At 40.2% G+C, this 21,908-nt stretch overlaps 1 protein-coding gene across 2 annotated transcripts in view; it reads right to left on the bottom strand.

Moving 5' to 3' along the window:
• Positions 1 to 421: 421 nt before the first annotated feature.
• Positions 422 to 21,908, bottom strand: part of plpp3 (phospholipid phosphatase 3) — a 36,017-nt gene continuing 14,530 nt past the window's right edge. Inside the window, exons 2-6 of one of the 2 annotated variants that reach the window (XM_079639830.1) lie at positions 17,371 to 17,525; positions 14,560 to 14,840; positions 13,980 to 14,037; positions 7,478 to 7,654; positions 422 to 1,089 (exon numbers count right to left, since the gene is read on the bottom strand). In XM_079639830.1, coding sequence (XP_079495956.1) covers positions 961 to 1,089; positions 7,478 to 7,654; positions 13,980 to 14,037; positions 14,560 to 14,840; positions 17,371 to 17,525 — 800 coding nt within the window. In that variant the 3' untranslated portion in view covers positions 422 to 960. Of the gene's footprint in view, positions 1,090 to 7,477; positions 7,655 to 13,979; positions 14,038 to 14,559; positions 14,841 to 16,819; positions 16,978 to 17,370; positions 17,526 to 21,908 lie in introns of both variants that reach the window. The other variant, XM_079639829.1, reaches the window with a different exon arrangement.

Below are 21,908 nucleotides of genomic sequence, written 5' to 3'. Positions count from 1 at the left end.
GTGCCAGTGCAGTCAGTGGGAATCAATCCCAGCGACCGTGGCGGCGAGACAACTCTACGCCATCCTCCCCAACATCTAACTCCGCCCCCTGCGTTAGCTCTGACCAATCAGAAGACAGCGAGGCGGCACGGCTCAGCCACGCCCCCAGATGTCGGGCATCATGAAATCAATTACTAAAATAAAAATCTATTTGAAATCAGTCGTTATCTATATAAAAAAAAAAAGTCCCGTTTCCACCCACCCACCATTTAAAACCCGTTAAAATGCAGTTAGGCCACTGTTCGGGTAACAAGATCAGCTTTGATGGGTGTTGATCTCGTTTACAGACCTTCATCAAGCTTCTCAAAGCTACACTTCTCAGATAGCGAGTGGTGACATTTAACAATGAACTTGGATATAGTGCTATAAGTTATTCTTTATATTGTTAATATATCTGTGCTAATTACATCGCAGGTAAAACGAATCATTCCTATTAATAAGGAATTTGTTGTCCTATGCGGTTACTGAAAGGCCACAGAGACAATAGAAAGAGACAGTCGCAAAGAGATAAGCGCTGGTCATATGACCAGCCTCACAATCTCTCCTTCCTTTCGTTGTCGCTCGTTTACGCATTCGTATATTTCTGTGTATTACTTTCGTCAATGGGCCGGTTTGCCCGAGCTGAATTCATTCTCCGCAACAAATTACGCAATATTTCGAGGGAGAAATCACTTTTGTTTGTTAGCTTTGTGTCGGTTTCGCCTTCCGGATTGGGCTCTAGGATAGTGAGGTCTTTATAAAGTCATAATAAGAGTCAATAGGATTGTCTCTGTCCTGTCCCTACATTCTACTGTCAGATGAGAGAGAGGAGGTGTCAGCTAGGCCGTAGCTCCTCTGTCACAGGTGGCTGTTCTGGTTTCTTCAGGGGATAGGGGGTGAGGGATGGGGAGATTACAGACGGATCCTCCCGTTCCCTTCCTCCTACACCATGTTGTGATGGTTGTTCCTCTCTATGATGTCAGAAGAGGGGAGAAGCTCTTTCTTGATTGGCGAGGGAGGTGGAGAGGCAGCCTTGGCTTTGGGTTTGAAGAGGTCCGATACATAAAAGGCCTAGAAGAAGAGAAAGAAAAGGAGAATTAGATCATTTATTTGAGAACCAAAGTCTTCCCAGAAAAAAACTAAGAATCCACAGAATGTGATTGTAATACACCAAAAAAATGGTTGTCAGTGATGTGATAGTGTTGTCAAAAATATAAAAAATAGGACGATACCAGCATTTCCCTCTGGCATTTTGAGTGCTGTTGAACGGATTATTAAAGACCTCTGATTGGCCATTGAGTTAATGCGCTCAACACCTGTCTGTGATTGGCTATAATGATCAACATTTCAAAAACATGTTGTCTTCACCGAATGCTTACACGGGAGTGTTTGAAAGCAGGCGTCTATCAGTGGATATATTGGGGATCTGCATACTCCTAATAAATGTTTTTTTCCTTTGGCTCCCCCTTTAGTGATCACTATAACCCCTTCATTTTGTTACATTTGATCTATATTAGTTACTTGGACTATCGTGTTATGTAGGGAGCTGTTCATGAAAACTTTGTTTTTTTGGGGGATGGAAGGGATGACTTGGCAATCGAAGGAGTAGAGGAGCTAAATAACCAGCATATTATTAAAACATCTCAGTTACCCATATTCAGACATATTTTGGAAGCGTTGTTGCATGTTCCACTGGCCACAAATGAGCAATATGGCTTTTGAAATGTCAGATGATATAAAGGCTGGCATTTCATCGCCCGTGACATACGGATATGAGGTCACGCACTGATAAGAGCGGCCAACGCCTTGAGTCAGTAGTAAAGATAAAGAGGAAACCCCTCAGTTCTTTTGTTTCAGTCTTCGACTGTGAGGGAGCGGGGAGTGAGGTCAGGATTAATGGTCTCACTTGGCGTGGGAAGAACTTTGTCGTCAAGGAAAGATGCCCGACAACCCTCTCTTTGCGTTCTAATGACATCACTGGCAAAACAGGAAACCGGGGAGGGGAAGAAAGGAAGTGTGCCCTTGGCATTAGACTAGGCTTGCATCCAATGGATTTACAATGAGCCACGGGCTTTTCATGCCAAAGACGGGATGCTTTCACAGTAATGCAGGCAAAGGAGAGGCCTACGGGATATTTAGCCGTCTACACACCATGAATGTTACTGAAGCATGCAGAACAGCTGAGCTGGACCACAGCAACGTGGAATCACCGATTCCAGAAAGCCTGCCAATGCGTAAACACACGCTATTTATGAGTGTGTGAAGAGTATGGGGCCAGTGTGTGACAGGAAAAGAGGTCAGCTAAATTGTCCTGACACGCTTCAGGTGTTGCTGTCAGCCGCAGTGATGCACTGCCCTTGGACGATGCCAAGGGGTAAGAAAAAGCACACATAGACTTGCACACAGAGTAAAAAAAAAAGAAAGAAAGAAGGGATTTCCTATTTGGTTACGTGAGTGACAGGCCTGAGTAAGCAAACTGTGACTATCAACAGGTTTGTAAGTGTGTGTGTGGAAAGAGATAGAAAGTGAACAGAAAGCGTTCAGAGTTCGGGAATCATCTTTCCAGCAGCTGTTTCTTAGATATCCTCTCAGTGAAAGACTCCATGCTCACATACAAAGAGCGCTTTATCCAAAGGTTACAGCGGATGAGTTCATCCTATAGGGCCTCCTGTGAGGGTCTTCTACCCATATGACTGAAAGCATGCCAGAAAGATCATGACATTTCCAGAGTGACCTTTACATTGCACTGGAATGACATCAGGAAACTGGATCTAGAACCTCTGCTTGTTTGCAATTATAAAGGATTTCAATATAAGAGGAAGGATGTCTGATATGGCTTTTAAATGACAATTGCATATCGTATATATGAAGCAAAATGAATGCACTAAATTGTAATTTTTAATTGTTTTTACAGGAAAAACTGAAAATGCTACAGAAAAAAAACAATTATATACGTATGGTTTTGGAAGTAAAAACTATGAACAATAAAAGGGCATTCCCAGCGTGGCATCACATTCTATATAAATTAACCATCTATATACGAGTATTTGCCGCGATTTCCACGGGCAGGACACTTATAATGAACACCTATTTCACCATCTGTTTTATAATTATGTTGGTTATTAGTACATTTTAAAGTAAAATGTTCAAGTTGTAAAATATTCAGGCACTAATATGCAATCCTTTAATACCTGAAAACTCTCACTGTATCCTTTACATTGAATTTCTGGAAACCATAGCTGCATTTTTTATGCCAATTTTTTACAGGATTTTTTTTTTATAATGAACATTACCGGTATAGGTGTCAAATACTTTTTGCAGCCACTGTATTGAGTAAGACTAATACAATTTAAATTATAGCCATTAGAATGTATGTTTTTTTTTTGTTGTATATGTTGTTGTAATTCTCGAAATTCTCTAAAAATATATATAAAAAAACTATTTATATGTTACACAGGGCTGACAAGGCTTCTGTCGGTAGTCTCCAAATTTGGAATTAGATTTTATGTAATTATGTGTTATCACACTTGCCATCAGCTGCAATCTGGCATTCAGCAGTACTGTCCAACATGACAAGTCGTCTCTCACAATAATCACAGGCAGCAAATGAACCTGTGTCACGGGGTGAGTGCTTCCTGTGTTACAGCCCTCTGTCTGAAAGTGTTCTTCCACAGCAAACTCACTCCATTGTGCTCAAATGCTCAGTCAGCACCAGGAAGCTGTTTTTCTTTTTTGTCTACGCCTGTGGATGTGCGTTGACCTTATTGCGGTACCACTAACTGCATATAAAGGAATAATTATAATTCACCTTTGAGGTGATGTAACCAATTTCTGGTAAACGTTGTTGATAGATGAAATAAACAAAACAAACACGCCCCTATATTGATGCCTCCCCCACATTCACGTACACGCTATTCAACAGGCAACGGCTATGGCGGAATCTGCTGTGCTTGCCGCCAAAGGGTATCAAAATCGTGTTTATGACACTTTCTCTTTAAAGTGTAACATATGTGAAAACACCAAGGCGTCAAATTGCCTAATGTACTATTTTAGTCTCCATCTCTGTATTATATTTTATTAAAGTGGTTTGACATCATCTACATGGCAAGCTAACTGCTCCACCCCGGCACTCTCACAGACATTTACTTAATCAGACAGGGAATGACACCAAACAATGTCACCATCCAACATTTGCCAGAGTCAAAACATCAACATAATGTGTACACTTATTTTGGATCCCGGAGCTGTGAGGGCTCACCACCAACTCAATCCAATCTAGTCTCAAATAAACCTCACTGCACTTCAGTCACTTTTCACTGATGGTTTTATGGGATTCAACTGAACTGTGAACAGGTTCATAGATGTCATGAGTGTGTACACTTGTGTGTGGTCCTCCATTGGTTTGGGTGTGCCTGATCCTAAAAGCGCCAAACACAGCACATGATTATGTGTGAGAGTGTGTTGCTTATGTTATGCATGTGTCTTAAATTGTAGCTTCAGGCACTGAGCCACATCTGCATAATAATTGTGGAGACCAAGTTGTGTTTTGGCTGCTCGCTCTCCTGCGTAACATTAGTAAGGCTTAATAGCACTGTTAAAATTTCCGTACTTACACACAACCACACTATTTTCGGTTTGAGATGGTCTCTGTTACCATGGCTACAAGAGTGTTGTGGCGGCCAATGGAGAAAAATAAAATAAAGAAGAGTGAAGCTCAGGCCTGACATATGGGAGAGAGTGATAGGATATCAGGACAACCATCTTGCCACCCAAGCCAGACCAGAAGCACTTAGCTATGGACTATTATTCTGGAGAAATTGGAGTCGAGAATATTGAACATGACCCTCTGTGCTCTTGAGGAATGGTGGGATACCGTTGACCAGGATCTGTTGTGCTGAGAGAACTCAAAGGGTGCTGTGGATATGGAGAGAGAGTGGAAAGAGGAAAAGGCTGTTTGAGCGCTGGCATCCAGCTGTTTCCACCCTTGTCTAGTCCTGCAGGAAACACCTCTGCAACCGAGCCTTACACGCAGCCAACCTCTCACACTCTCTCCATCCATGTCAGCAGCTTAGAAAGTGGGCCGTGTTTGATGACATGAACAAACAGCTCACGCCACTCTCCAACAGGAAGAACTGGAGGATGTGGCCGCAGTCAACAGTCCAAAAGACAAAGAAGGAAAAAATGGTTTCTGAAGTCTGAATCTCAAGGGTTCTTTTAGTTAAGTATCACAGTTAAAAATATGCCAAGCTGCTTGACTTCAACGATCGTAACGGTGAATCTTGCCAAAATCTCTGATACAAACCAGGCCCGAGTATAACGAATTGGAATTTTAGAAGATTAAACGAAACTGATGGCCTAGTTAGCATTGTGCTGCTTGAAATTTTGAGTTTCCTTTGCATGAAACATAGGCAGACTGACATTAATTGCTGTTCTGAGATCAGTTATCTGTGGGCTTTACAGTCTAACAGCACCTTGCGACCTGATCCTATTTAGTATGGAACATGCGGTAATCAGCTTTTGCAATACAGCCATAACTCACCAAGACCTGTAACTTTCCACCTTTTCTTTGAAGCCAGCCAGTTGGATACCAACCCAGAGCACTTACAACCTTTAAACGTCTTTAAACACAACCCCCTTAAGCAGTAATCAGCACCTATAGTCAAGCTTAAAAGAAATGTTTCACCTCCCAACCATGAACTGTCGGAGAAGTTTGGATAAGGTACACTACACCCTACGGTGAAAAACCAATCCGTGATGTATGGGGACATAACTTTGGCATGTTACCATGTGTCCATTTCTTCTAAAGACATGTACCTTACTTTACCTCTATAGGCTCCATCTGAGCTTTGGTTATTAGAGATAATCTAATTGGGCCTCTAAAGCGTTCACAGATGGGGAGCGGAACAGATTCCAAATGTAGGCTCATTAAAAACAAGTACATATGCGCCTTGATCTGTAGTGAAAAAGGATCTCATTTCTGCCCTCTTCTATTTTAACTCATCTGCTATTTTTTCGTTTTTCCACATTGGGAAGAAATTTCTCTAGGTTTCAAAGACTGTATCATACACCTTGAACCTGGGGGGGACTCAAAAAAAAAATTCTCAATGAGGTTATTAAAGGGTTTGCAAATGCCTTAAACTACTCTTGGAAAAATCGAAATGCCAATAAATAAAGACTAGAGCCAACTGAAAAGTGAACCACACATGTTCAGCAAATTCAAGGACTAACGATTAGCCTAAATGTTTTGGAGGTTCATGATACCAGTAGAAAGATGTTTGGCCAACATCTGTGTACCATAAAAACTGTGTTCTGTCACAACCAATTAAACTGAAGTAAGACACTCCTAGGACATTCTGGGAATTGTATTTTGATGTATGAGAAACACAACTCAATATTTCAACTCCAACACTAACAATTTAGATAATTTTCCCTCGGTTGTTGTAATAATTAAGATGGGGTGATATCTGGGGGAAGATGTCTTGGTCTCTTGCCCATCCCATAACCCCCTACCCCCACCCAAGCTTGTGGGCCTCAAATACTTTCGCCACCCCCTTTACGATACAGAAAAAGTGTTTCTCAAAATAACTAATTAACATTGTAATTTCTCTTATAGAGAACAGTCAGTTCAGCAGACTCCAAACAGAATCCAGCAAATCCAGCAAAGTGAAGCTTTGCTTACTGCAGGGAAAGTTTGGCACTAACGAGTGTTACATGTGCCACAATTATGAAGTGTAAAATTCCTTTTTCCACAAACACCACCCCCACCCTCTTTTCATTTGAGAGCTGGTAATGGTGCAATTTGAGGCAACATGCTCCGCATTAGAAAGAAAAAGTTTATGCTTCACTGTGATGGATGAGTAATTTTGTGGATAGGGGTGAAAAAGAGAGAGGGTGGGGTCTGGAGAATGTTGTGGTCTAGTTCTAGATATTCCAGATCCCCTTCCGACCTCAGACTCTGGATAGTCTTCTGTCTTCACTGCCAGATGACACCAGATAAAGTCTGTTCTTAATGGTTCTTAATCAGATAAATCTGCCTCTAGTTGAGTTCTAACATAATAATGGACTCTCACAAACTATACAAACAGTAAAAGAAAAATATTTACATGTTTCAAAGTGACAGATACAAACAGGAAAACATGCTATAATGTCAAACTTGTCGGGCTGATAATTGCCAGCACATTTACGAAAGGAAAGTTTAATTAGATCTTCTGGTGTTAACACTGTAAAAAGTGCTTGTTCACCAATTTGATAAAAAAAATCCAGATGTTGTGAAGACAAGAAGATCAAGGCCAGTAGTTATCAAATGTCATAAAGTAGGACATTTCCAGATTGGTATACTTTCCGACCAAAAAAGACAAATTCAAGATTGACTCCACAACTCTTGTCTCCTAAAAATATGCTAAACCTTATTTGGGAACCTGAAGCATATCTAATGAATGAAATGCAAATATGTACTCACTATGCAGTAGGCCACCAGGGCTCCCTGGACAAAGCCAGCCAAGACATCAGTGGGGTGGTGCTTGTGATCAGAGACACGTGATAAGCCGGTGTAGAAGGCCATCATTAGCAAGGTGAACTGGAGGAGGGGCCTTAAGAGACGGGCTCCTCGCCACGTGAACCGAGACTGCAGGTAGAACTAAAGAAAAAGAGGAAAGCAATTTAAACAATGGCAACATTTGTAGAACTTGTGTTTATATAACAAAACAGCAGAGAAATGTAAAAAAAAGTTAGAGAAATGAGAGAAAACCAAAGGCAGGTGAAGAAAAATAGAGTATTTGAGGGGTTGAGCAGAGAATGAGGAAAAGAAAAATTTAACTGAAAAACTGACACTGAAAAAACACCCCACAAACTAGCGATGTGGTCTCTCTTTCTCTAGTCACCTAAATCCAAGGACCCCGTATAGAGTTTGCTTTCTGGGAACAGGAAGACTAATTAGGGTAAGAAAACAAATGAATTGAGGGTTATAAAGACAAGGGGAGGATGGGGGTCAGGAGGACAAACTGTTGACGACGCTCCGGCGGCCCATCAGTCCTGAAACTCTTCAAACTGGGTCAGTCAAGGACCCTGTACTCATCACCCTCCTTTAATCATCAATCACCACACGAGAAGGAAAACTTCCATTATGTGCGAAACCACAGCAGACAACAGAAATCTCTGAAAACACCCTTACTCACAGACATTAACAGATAAACACACATGCACACACTCAGACAAGGCCCATAACGATCTGTTAGACAAAACAAACAATAGCCATCTTGAGCTTTGAGCTTCCAAGCGAAGGTGTGTACAAGGTCATGTCTGCTTTCCTGAACAGCTCTCTCCTCAATCCGAAGGCATTGTGTTCATACAAAGGAAGGAATCCCTCCCTGAGGATGTTAGGGAGTTGGAGTTTCCTTACTGAATGAAGTTCTCAGACGATGCGAGAATGGGTGTGCCTGAACAAGCATCTCATCGAATCTTCAAATTAACTTTTGATTAATGATCCGAGTTATTCACAGACACCAAAGGTGACGTCCTTTGGATGTCCGGTGCATTTAACAAAGCCAAAGATTACAAGCACCAAATATGTTCAACCCGCCTCATAGGCAGTAAGACTGGATAAATAGAGGCCTCTTCAATCATTTTAAATTGATCTTATCTCGTAAAAACATCCCTCAGAACGGAAGGATGGTAGAGCGATAACCATCTGTGTGTCTATGTGTGGCTGTGTGTTTGTGCCTTAAATCGACTGGAATCCACATATGGCCTGCTGTCTCATTATTTCAATTTGCATTGTGGCCCAAAGCAGGAAGTCTTCAGAAATATGCTGAAACAAAACTTTCAGCCATTTTGCCTGATTCAGCAATCATTTCTTTCTCTCACGCTACTGTTTATGAGCTGTTGGGTTTATAGGTGGTTAAATAGAAGAGGTAGATGTCACAGATGAAATGGAGATACTTGCTTGATTATATGGCTAAAGTTCATCTTAGGCCAAACACAAATAAATAAATTCATACTCATGTTCATTTTGGTCCAGCTTGGCCTCAATGTTGGCAGCAATGAGGGAATTTCTAACCAAGGAGCTGTAGCTATTTCAACCACAGACTTACACTTGGCATTCCTATCCCTAAAAAAAAGTTCCTGCAGAGAACTTACAAACAAACGTGTCAATAAAGTCTTTGATCAGGCCATTTAAATGCAAAGGAAAGTTCTTCAACAGCAGATCTGTGGCTTACTGAGACAGTCTGCCTATGTCTGTCAGAGACTAACTCACATGACTGAAAACAAAATTAAAAAAGTGAATCAATAAATTAGGATTGTTAAAATGAAGAACATTTTAAGTTTAAGTTAAGTTTTAGAAGTTTTTTTTCCCTTCCCTTTTTATCAAATGTTCTTTGCCTTGAGATTTAAGACGTTTCATCACGCATCACGGATGAAAAATTGAGAACATAATTTTATGTTTACGGTTCGATTTATTTCTGAAGGCTTCCAGGGTTTTTCTTCAAGTGGTTTCATAAATGAACTTAACAAATAAAGGCTATAAATAGATAAAATTGCAGTTTGGTTCTCCAAATTAAAAAAATGTTGTGCCTTAGAGCCAACAATGACATTCTCATGCTCTCCTTCGCTCCAACAGCAAATGTTGCACAATGCAGCACAAAGCATGGAATGTTATTGTCGTTTCAATTTAAAAAGTGGCCACAACACAAACAAGGCAACTGGGGCCTCTGGATGACATCCGCCATATGCTCATTTACACACAAATGAAGGGTGTAAAAGAATTCAGTTTCAGAAAATAATTCACGGTTATCTATGTGTACACACACACAAACACATCATTAACATTAATAATTTTTTCTTTGTATCAGCATTTGCGATATCCCTAATATAAATCTTTTCTAAAAGAGCAAAGAGAGTGAGTCCTGGTATATGTTGGGCTGTAAGAGGTCATGGAGGGGTGACGTACGACACACAGGGAGTCCAGCTGACGCTGATCTCTAAAGCTGTAAGCCAGCATGTCTGAGTATGGAGATGTAGAGATGAGCTCTGTGACTTCTCCAAACTCTTAAAGTGGCTCTTTTCCTCAGGGCAAGAGTGGGGTCCCTCTCCACACGTAGGCATCCAAGAGCTGATAATAACAGCAAAGCCTGAGGACCATCAGGGCTCAGATACAGCCCATCAAATCTGCCTCTTAGAGTCTTGCTATCAGGGCTCAGATAAGCCAAACGTGCCACAGACGTTGCGATCAGAGACGATGCAGTGTATATGGCTATCTCATCTCAGTGCTTTGTGAGGTGGTGGCAGCAGGAGTGGCAGACGGTGGGGTCTTAGATTCCTCAGTGACATCCAAACCCAAAACACAAACACATACACACGCGCTGTGCCCACATGAGTAGTAACACAGCCTTTTGCAGATAAGATGCTCTGTCCTGCTGACAGTCTCCATTCAGTCCCTTCCCTGAAGGCAATCTGGGTCTTATCATCAGATCTGATACAGAGGCATGAAATGGGACAATAGAAATGATCCTGGTGGGTTTTTAAAGGATTAGTTCTCACAAATTCTGTAATTTTACTTGCATTCATGTTGTTCAAAAAAGGATTAGGAGAAATTCTGAAGACTGTGGTATGCGTTCTATTAAAAAGTAAAAAGAAAAATTTAAAAACAAGTCTTCTGCATAAAATGCTAGAACAAACCTCATCGGTTATCATGCTTCAAGCAAGTTTAGCTTCTGTTTACCATATTCTATGTCCATTGATCAAAGTTTATATGCGAATAAAAGCCTGAAGTTAATTTGTTCATTATATAAAGCTTCAAAAGACTTGGATTTCAGTTCATTGTAATTGCATGGAAAAGAGTGTGTTCTGTGAAAGAAAGTTGTACAGGTTGTTCCTTTTAAGCCCACCTATTGACTTTTTTAGTTCATACAAGCAGCCACGAAATTGCATGAAGTTGGGATGAGAAACAGAAAAAGCAAGAGGTACCAAGATGTGGTATAATAAATCATGTTAACTTAACAAAAAAGGTGAGTGTGAATAAAACTACACTTATTTTGCAATATTTAGATAGGAAATGCAGGTCTTTTTCATGCTGCTGTGCATGGTTTTCGAGGTCATTCTGAAGTGTATTTGCACAGTTCTGGTAGAAAACAGTCAAACTTCACCACTGAAACCTTCTCTATCCTGATCTCGCGTCCAAAAATATTACAGCGAAGCCAACACAGCTTCACCACATGGTATACACCACGACGTACAGAGAAATAAGCCTTTGAAAAACAACAGGTAGAAAATGTGCTTGTCAAAATGGGTTTGTGCCCGTTTCAACACTTCCTGTGATCTTTTATCATTCACCGCCTCTTCTATTGGTCTCCACGGCAAACTTGAGCTTCTTGTGTCACCATGCGTTCTGAGAAGTGCAGTGACGCCACAGCCAAACCAGAACTCATGGAGTATGAGTGTGAAGGTCATACTGAGAGGCTGGGAAATAACCAGTTTGCTGCCCACAAAAAAAACCCCACATAAACTTGCTCTCCAGAACAAACTGGTATGCTGATCCAACTATCAGGTATAGAGCTGCATGGATATTGTGGTGCACTGAGACCCCTGAATACACCATTCAACTGCATAACCATGTGAGCTCCACTCGTTCAGTTTAAAGTTTAGGACCTTAATCTCACTCACTGGCTTCTCTGCAAGAAGACACCGTCTGTGTAATGTGTCCTGCGCTACCCTGATCCCCCAGTAGTTGGCGTTGAAAACAGTTATGCTGCTTAATGTTTTGTGTTATTTTTATAGGATTCTTTGATGAATATAAAGTTTAAAAGAACAGCATTTAAATAGAAATCTTTGGCAACATTATTATAAATTACAGTCACTTTTGATAAATGTAATGCATTCTTCCTAAACAAAATAATTAATTACTTTAAAAACAAAAAACCTTTGAATGTTATATAACTTAAGTAAAAAAATAAAAAAAAACTCAATACATTACCAAAAAAAAAAATGCTTCATGTAATTAATTACTTATTTTTCTATAACAATAATGGCAGTTGTGGTTTCTTAATAAGTTTTGGCTGCTGCTTCATAAAAAAAAATACTTGTTAGTTTATTAGAAAACTTAATTACTTTGATCTAACAATGATATTGAGAAATCAATTATGGTTTTAATTTGTATATTGCTTTAAAACTGACATTTATCTGCTGCACTGGTGAACGTTTTACAACTTCGTAGAAGTTTTCAACTTGTCTTAAAAATGCAAACTACGGGGGAAATAAATCCCAGACATAATGAAAATTTAGCTCGGTTACTAAGTAACGATTATGGTGTGTATGGTGGTATGTTCATCGAAACATCGTAAAAAGTGAGGTGGTGTCATTGACGGAACAGGTGTGGGTTCTGTCTTGGGGTACTGTGCCATAATGACTAATTCGCCAATTTGGTGAGAACAAAGACGGTCTAGCTTTGACCTGGGTTATGTGTGTGTGCAAATAAAAGGGGATCACAAGACTGGTGTGAGCTCTCATTATGACTTCAGCGTCTGACCCATGAAGCATGACAGCTAGACTGAGATAATTACAGGGAGCGAGGCCAGGAAGGGGAACGCTTCAGTCAATAAGACGGTATCGCTCGATATGCCTACTCAGAGAAAACTTTCCTTCACTTGTTTCTCTTGTTCTTCAGTTTATTTCAGCTCTGTAATTCTGCTTATCATGCTTTGTTCTTTGATATCTCAGAGCATTATTCTCTTTGTTTTGAACTCTGAAGGCCAAGAGCAGATGGTACAACAATCTTAGAGAGTCACCCTGTATCTTACCATAATAGCCTATTCACGTTTTATAATGGAGTCTGACTAAACTTTGGCTTTGGCTGTGAGAAATCTATCCAAGGTTTTTTATAACACTGGAACAATTTGCCCCAACAGAGACAAATCCTGGGTTTAAAATCAAGTTGATAATTCAGACCTAATATTGCCAAGACATGTTGAGATCTGTTTTGAAGCTGGAAATTCAGCTTTTTTAGGATCCTGTTTTTCTGGATGCTTGCTTTTCGCCATGACTAATGATGTGCAACACTGACTGACATCTCTCCTACCTTGCGGCTAATCGTGATAGTTTAAAAAAACAGCAGGTTTATGTGTAAAAACGGATTGCTTTAGTCACAAAACACTCAACAGTACCTGCCTGGGGTCTGGTTCTTAACGTACGGTTTCCTCTTGTATAGGAAGTGTTCAGGTCAGCGTTTCGGGCGTCAGGCCCAGCTGTCAAAATCACACATTAATTTAATGGCTGTTTTGAGAGAATTAGAACGAACCCTGCATGAGTTTTAACAGACTTGTGGCCTCACACACACATATTCTCTATCACTCTCCTAATTCCATCTTTGCCTATTCTCAAGTAATCTCTCAAAACACTGAGAGTGAACATCTGGCCACCTCCATTAGCAGAGCGGCTCTACCTCCTTCCATCTGAAATAGTGAAAGGTGGAGGGGCCCATGGAGATGCTGATGATTTAGATGCAGGAAGAAAGGAGGAGATAATAGGAGTGTAGGGCATTGCGTGTGAAAGGGAGAAAGTTTGAAGCCTTTGAAAGAGGCTTTACATACAGTGAGAGACTCCGGGGAGGCTGAGCGAAATCTGGCTTTGTGTGTATGTAAAGCTATAATGGGGATTCTGCATAATTAGTATTTTAAAAAAAAGAAGAAGAGTGTGACCCGTTCAAAAAGAGAACAAAAATAAAGCATAAGGAATGAGAGAGAAATGAAGGAAAACTTCAGAGAGAAAGGAAGTCTATACAGCTGCACAAATAAAAACAGGTGAAGTGTGTCCATCTGGGGGATGAACAAGGAAAATAACAGTGACCCTCATAGTCACCCTCAGAGGAGGGTGAGGGGCGATAGAGGGTCCCCTTCTCATACTAGACATAACAGTCATGAATGAACGGCTTTTTAGTAAATCAACAAAACTATGGCAGTGCATGTACTTACAGCCAGGTACAGCATGGTGTACATTGAAAATGAAGCATGTCCAGAAAAGAAGGATTTCCTGTAAAGAAATGAAAGAGCATTTAATCAAAATGTTCATTTTAATTTAAAAATAAATACATCACATTTATTTAATTGGGAAGTTTCCGCCATTGAGTAGATTTTACAAATAAATACATAAACAAAATTCCCTAATGCTCACCAAACATTTACGTTTTCACTTGAGACATAACCGACTGTGTTTACATGAATACTCGCCAAGATGGGAATTTTGACACAACTATGTATGTAATTTGACCGTTCAAGTGCAATTAGCCGAGACAGAGAACTGAATTGAACTGAACAGAGAGTAATAACTCTTTTTAACATCAAGCAAGTCACATGTATGTAACAGTCCCTGTGTATTCTTTGCTATCTGCAATATGAAGTAGCCTATTAAAATCATTCAGATATGCACATCGCGTTTATGTACAAGTGATACATCGTGCAGCTCTTATCTACAATATATGACACTTCTTCCTTTAGCTGAATTTTTCAATCAAAGCTAGGGAACCCATGTGCATGTGAGTGCTAAATGTCTCACCTGGCCTCTTGTACTTTGCTGGGATCTCCATTGCATGTGTATTGAGTAATATATCCCAGAGAGCAGTTGATGGTAGAGTAGTCAGGCTGACAAACATCTAGGAAGTGCGGCCTCATCCGCCCAACCGAGACCTTGGCGATGTCTGTGAATGATTGGCTGACGGCGCAGCCGAAGATGAACACACCCACTTGTCTGTAAAGGGCGGAGACATATGGGTTTCCCACGAAAGATTTGGAGCCCTGGTTCAGGCAATGGATCCTGTAGCATTCGCCAATCACGATCTAGAGAACGGTTCATTTTCAAAGACAAAAGATTACTGACAGCTGAGATTAATACTACATAGAGGTTCTGTTCCAAAACCTAACAAAATTCCAAGAGAGCATCATATACAAATATCCTTTGCGAAAAAGCCAATCCAGTAACGGATTTCGCAAAGATGAGTGGAAAAAAATATCTCCAAGATGGTAGATGAGCATAGATGTTCATTATAAATATATTTTATCAATACTCAAAACTATCAATACAATTTTTCAGTGCAATTAAAAAAAGATAGATTTTACACATGTGTGTGTTTATGTATGTTTATGCTTATTAGAGCATCAACACTTTTAGCTTAGCAACATGCTAACAATTAACTATTGAAATCAACAGAGTTGATCCAATTTGTGTGATGCTTGGCAAGTTGTTGCCTACGTATAGTGTTCCAAATCGCTCACTTATCAGGTTCCATGATGGTTAGGATACCTATATAGACACTAGAAAGCAAGGCAGTTCACTAGGTTTTGGAACAGAGCAAAAATGCCAGTAACATCATAAAATGAGGGTAAATTTGTGAAGTCACCACAAACATTAACATGTCACTGTATACGATCACAAGATTTCAGTGGTCAGGTCATGGACATGCAGGGTGAGGTTAGATGTACATGCAGATTAGTTTGCAGTTAGGAAAGCACACTAATCAAAAAAGCAAGAAGAAATGAGTGAAAGAAATGAGGGAACGAGTAACGTGAGCATGGCCTGCCTATTGCTGGTGATATTTTAATGATATGGAACATATTATGTTTCTAAAGGTTATGACTTTCATATGAGCAGTTAGAGCATGGTATTTTAAAACAGAGGTCTGCACCATTTGAAACCAATAGGACATAAATTAGAGAAGAGAGGCTTTGGCTATGAAGTACACAAACCATGCCTTAATGAGATATTTACTATCTCTCTCTTTTTTCTTTTTTTTCCCTCTTTAAACTGAAGTGGAACGCTGTTGTGTTGGTAGTGAAGAGTGGGGCTGCCTTCCCTGAGGCCTGACCAAACTAGGACTGGAGACACTGCTAATTAACTACAGCTGTGTGAGGGGTGCCAACACACGCATACACACACACGCTCACACAGCCCTTGTTTTAATCATGAGAATTGCTGAGCATGGGAACATGCCTACTCCAGACAGTGAGGCACGCATGTCTCCATATAGGATCTCCATGGAGTCATGGTTTGGTTAAATGCCAGTGTTCAGGGGCTCGTACTTTAAGACCACTTCCCTCATCTTTACCACTTTATTCCACAAGGGGCTTGTCTGGGATGTTACATTTTAGTTTTGAGACAGTGTTTAAGTTTCACAAGTGCTAGAAATCTGGTCTGACATTGCATTCTTTCTTGTTCTTCGTCCTACATGTGTCCTGCAGGTGATTAGGTTAATTTGTGAGAGGTTAACCCTTCACCAGCTGTCACAAATTATGTGAATGTCTACTAATTCAACACCTTAGCAGCAGTAGGGCAGTTTATTCTCTTATCCAGATGGATCTACACTCTACATTTTTGTGAGTCTTTTTAACAAGTTTTTCATTTTATTTTGCTTTAGTTTTTAACAGTAACTTTGCATTGCTGTTTTTGAGAATAACTTTTTTGAGGGAAAAAAAGTCAAACAAAAAGAGCAATGCATCACAAAACATGCAGACAAAAGAAGACGGAACAGAAAAAAAAGAGAACGAGACCGAGACAGAAAAAGAGATAGAGATAGCCCTGACCATGATAAATCCCTTGATGTTGAGTTATTCAAATATTTTAAATGAAAAGATGGGATGGGGTGGACTGGTTAATGGATTTAAAGAGGATTATGGGTAGGATTCTTTGCTATAAAGTTATTTATTTCTACAGTTATTCTACTGATCTAATAGGGGGTGAGGGATGTAGATGGGAAGTTTATATGAATCAGTGGTAGATTTATATGAATATATATATATATATATATAAGAGAATAACTTACAGAGAGGATGGCAATTAGAATGCCAGCGGCACAGAGCACGGCATCGCTTATGGTGTCCCCGTTTTTATACGGGTACTGGATGGACTGGTCACTGCAGTAAAACCCGCGATGATACGGCTTGATTGTGCTAGTTTCAATTATCAGGAAAGGCAGGCCAGCTACAGCGAAACACACACACACACACACACACACACACATATAGAGAGAGAGAAGAGGGGAGAGAGAGAGAAAGAGAGAGAGATTTCAGGTCAGTCACAGAAAGACACACGCAGGTAGCGGCACAGCACAGCATAGCACAGCACACGGCAACCGAGGATTATGGGAAAAACCAGGCAGGGGAGGGGGGTCTGACATGGTAGCTCGGTTTCTGAGAGAGTGCACGGCTAAATATAGTTGATGTCTGCCTATGATTGGTACAATGCACTAGCATTTTCTGCTATATACCAGCTATAAAATATAATGACTCTCTCAAAAGACTCGATTTCCCATGCAGTCACCCCACTCGCCTGGCCCCATGTCCCCTGTTTGAGGCCCCTCTGTGGGGCACTTACACTGGCAATGGGCAGGAGGAGGCCTACGGCTGTCAGCACAGAAGAAGGCACAGTGCTGCTTTTATAGGCGTAGCGGATACTGTCGTCCGCGCAGTAGAACCCTCGCTGGTACGGCTGCACTGTCGATTTATGCAACACCATCGAAGGCAGCATGACTACGCAAAAAACACACACAGACCCCATAGGGCGTGTCATGATACACACTTACCTGAGAGGGCAGGGATGTTTCACATGACTTGTGTTCATGAAGCGTAATATATAGTGAAAAATACACTGCAAAATCAGTATTCGTTTTTTTTGTTGTTTTTTTTGGCCCACTGGCAATTTTCTTTCCTTATTTTTAAGCATACTTCTGATTTATAAATGCTTGAAATATAGCGGGGGAAAATGCCAGTGGAGTTGGAAAAATAAATTTAATTCAAGATATATTCTTTGAAACTAAATATTGCATCTCAAGTAAACTGATTTTTTTTTTTTTTTTATGTATTGTAAAAAATGTATATATATATACACGGTACTGATTGCAGTGTAAAAAGCATGAAAACTAAGTGCAAAAAGCCTTAAAACTAAGCAACATAGCATTAGATGTTAAAGGAACTGAAGAACTGATCAAATTAATTGTTAACTATAATCGACACCAACAGGCAAACTAGGATGTTCTTCTAGCCGTTATCTAAACTTCTAAACAAAGCATTAGCTTAAAGGGCTGCTACTACAAGAGCCGTGTACACAAAACCTCACAGAGCACACATAATGTACTGTGTATCCAATACACATTGTCTTGAAGTGACAGTTTGCGTGTTTGCTAATTAAGTAATTTGCGAAGCAGCACAATAGCAAGAGAAGATTCCCTTCCCTTTTGCTCGGGTTCAGTGCTATTGTCAGTGCAAAGTAGCTTAACAGCTAAAGACAAAGCAGCCTAACGCCATTAAGCAAAGCTTTAACGCAAACAATACTGTATGTAGAGCTTCAGAGAACTAATTCATTACAGATAAGACCTTACAATGAACACCAAACCAATCAAAGTTTAGAATTCCATGTTTCTTTGGTTTTATAAGCTAGTTTTATTGAAACTAGTATTCAAATTGTAAAGGGTAATGGGTTTTAACAAGAACAAGGGTGATAGGTGCCTTTTCAGTGAGAACTTTGGAAATTCGGATAGTCCTTTTCCAAACTCTACTAGTGAGCCATCTGTCTTCCTACATTTGCATTTAGCCAAACAAGTTACCTTAGGAGGTACCATAATGTTGTTGCCTATTTGGAAGAACTTACATTGGGATTGAGACTATGATGCTTTCTAGTTAGGCGGCTCACTAGGGTTTGGAACAGAGATAGTATGTGGACATTTTGGAGACAGATTATATGCATTTTTCAGGTTCACTTGCGGTTTTGCTAAAACATTTTCATAACAGTTTGGTTCATGTCTTTTTGCTTCACGAGAGAACTATAATGGAGACACTTTTTGTGGTTGAAAGCAAAAGACTGAGGACTGATGCTGAGGAGGGGATCCCCTGGTATGGACAACAAACTACATGCACATTAGTTTGGTATGCATCTAAACCAGTGTAATTTTTCTTTAAGGAAAGGGATAGATGCCAGGCTGGGAACTCAGCCCAAAATGGTCAACTCATTAAAATGTCACACGTCCTGCAAAACACACGTCAGCTGTCATCATCTAGCCAACAGCGGGGAAAATAAATACATATTTTCTAATCAAAGCAAACTAAACATCAGACTCAAAGTTGTGGTGGAAGCTTTGAAAAGTTCCCCTTGAAGGATTGTAAAATGTGTGAATAGAAAGAAAAACAAAGCTTAGCTTACGCCGACCACCCAAATGTCTGGAATGGTGTTTGGAGCAAAAGAGAGAAGGGGGCGTATGGGTTTTTTGTGGTTGGCGAGAGAGGAGACTGCAGCCGTGGTGACTGATTCGTTCTAACACACACATACTCACACACACATATTAAAGGTTTGGATTATTGTATGAATGTATATGTAAGATCATACCACTGGGAACAAGCACGTTTTGAAAAACAACGTTCCTCGATCTACCCTCAGGGCCTCTTTGCTTTCCTTTGACAGAAAATCGACTTATTCCTCAACCTCCAAATACTTGGACAAAGTCTTAAGTGCAGAGTGAAATAATATTCAAGCATGTTCAAAGAAACATCATGTTGTGGTTTTTAGACATAAGGTTGTGTACAACAACATAAGCTACTTAATTTACATGCGGTCAAACACCTCTGTCCTTTTTCTGCTTTCAGACGAATAAGCAATACTGGAATTAAAGACTGTAGACACTTTGAACACCTGCAAAAATAAAGGGCTTTGGGAGTGTTTTCTCACAGGTGCTTGAGTTGGGGACGGTCAAAGTAACTTGCTTGGCCAATTCGATCCCAGGGTTTGAGACTGGGTGGAGGAAATCCATGGACCTAGGGTATGTAGAAACACATGCAGACATGGACGCACATTCCTCTTTGGCACTACTTGTGATGTTTTCAGATCTGCTCTGACCACAAGGCCAAATACACTTAGAATGTCTGGAAAAAGCCAAGTGCTGGCGATCATATTTCATCATATGCGCACGCATGTTAACATACAGACAATGCGTACTGTTTCTATTTCTGCCAGGGTGTGTGTATATCTGCATAAGTATGCAGATGGTTAACAAATTTGTTACATGTGTTCTCTTAATGTTGTATGAGATTTTGTTACTTATTAATATCCATTTATATTTAAAGATTTTTTTTCTCACTGGAAAAGTATACACAAACTATGATTTATTAAAAAAAAGAAAACTTTTGTAGTACGGGGGATTACATGTTTTGTACTAGCTAAATAGTTCTGAAATGTGTGTTTGTGTATGAAGACCTCCACATTAAATCCATGTGTTAGTAAATAGCCTTCTGTCTGTGCCCATGATGTTGGCAGAGAGCCCGTGTCATGCCAGCACGCCGTTGTTCTACCGCCCATGTCATCACCACGAGAGAGGCCTGGTATGCGGAGACTCTGCCCATTCTTCTCTTTCTCACTCTTCAGCAATAAAGGACCATTTTCATTCCAAGAGACACACTCTGAAGAGCAGCTTTACTCAACACACTCAAAAAAACTTGTAGGTAGTCAAGCTGTTGGCTCTCAAGCTGTTGGCTCTCACGGCTCATGTAAGGGACACAGGTTTTGAATGTGGTCCAGATCTCATCATCTCCTCTCTGGAAAATGTATGACTTTGTGATCAAAGTTTCTGATCAAAAGGCACAAATTACAGACTATTTTAAGAAACATAATATAAAAATTCTGATCATCTAGCTAACTTGTTCTGAAGTGCTTCAAACAAAGCTCTGAAGATATTTCAAAGCTTTAATGCCACAAACCTGACAAACTGAGGCTGGGACTAGAACTTAAGTAATATGTTTTTTTTTTTAATCTACTGTAACTCTCTCTACTTAAACTTCCTGGTACAACCGTAACTATGAGAGACTGAAAGAAAGAGGGTAGGGAGGGAGGAAACCACTAGTCGGTGGTCTGTGCGTAGTTAATTAAATAGAAATAAATTCAGTCTGATTCACAATGGACCCATGGCCACAGTTAAAGAGTGGTGAGTGGTGACCTACAGAGACAAAGAGGTAACTGTCTAAATTAAACAGCTCTTATCAAATCCTCATGTCAGGGAAACCATGTGAAAAATATTAATGTTACTTGACTTATTCCAAACAGACCAATGTCCTTATCAAGACGAATTTACTCCGTGTCGGATGCCAACAAATTTCAATTGTGAAAGTCAATGGCCAAATTATACAGTGACTTTTGTGATTTGTTAGGGTGCCACTGTTATTCCGACTATGTTATAAACTTACTGTTCTCATCTCAATGGGTTTTTCTCACAAATGTCTATTTTGTCTCATAAATGTCTAAATTGTAAATAAACGGTTATTCAGTGTTATCAGTTACATCAGTATTGCAAACTTTTCAGAAATACAATATTTTGCTTTAATATTTTACAATTTAAACATTACTTTCATATATTAAACAAAGAGATAATTAGGGAGTACAGAACCCCCCACCCCCCCCACCCCCACAGGTCAGAGAGTGTGTCATGTGGCTCTTTGCCACTGGGTTCAGTGCGTATTAACTCTCCATTTAGTCTCTGACTTAATGCTCAATATGAGCATAATGAAAAACAATGGGTCCAAAATCTATTCGGACAACGAGCGCCACACATACACCAAACAGCAACACACTCACAGAACAATTATGAGTGGGTGGTAGAGTGGTGCATTGTGGGGGAAATGTTTTCTATTTGCGTTATCAGATGTAGGCATGCAGCCTTTCTGCTCTCAGAAGGGGAACGGCTAGACACCAGTCAGTCGCTACTGCCAACCACTGAACCAGCTCTTCACTGAGCCGACCACAGCTGCTGATAGGCCAGAATGGAAATCATTTGCAGAAATCAATGTTTATGTAAGAAATGGGATGATTCGTATTGGAGACAATTGACTATTGGTGGCTGGTTACAGTCATAAAGCCTGGAGGAAAAACGTGTT

The sequence above is a fragment of the Phoxinus phoxinus genome (genome assembly GCF_949152265.1).
Source record: "Phoxinus phoxinus genome assembly, chromosome: 16".
Taxonomy (NCBI): domain Eukaryota; kingdom Metazoa; phylum Chordata; class Actinopteri; order Cypriniformes; family Leuciscidae; genus Phoxinus; species Phoxinus phoxinus.
This window is presented reverse-complemented; position numbering and strand designations above follow the sequence as displayed.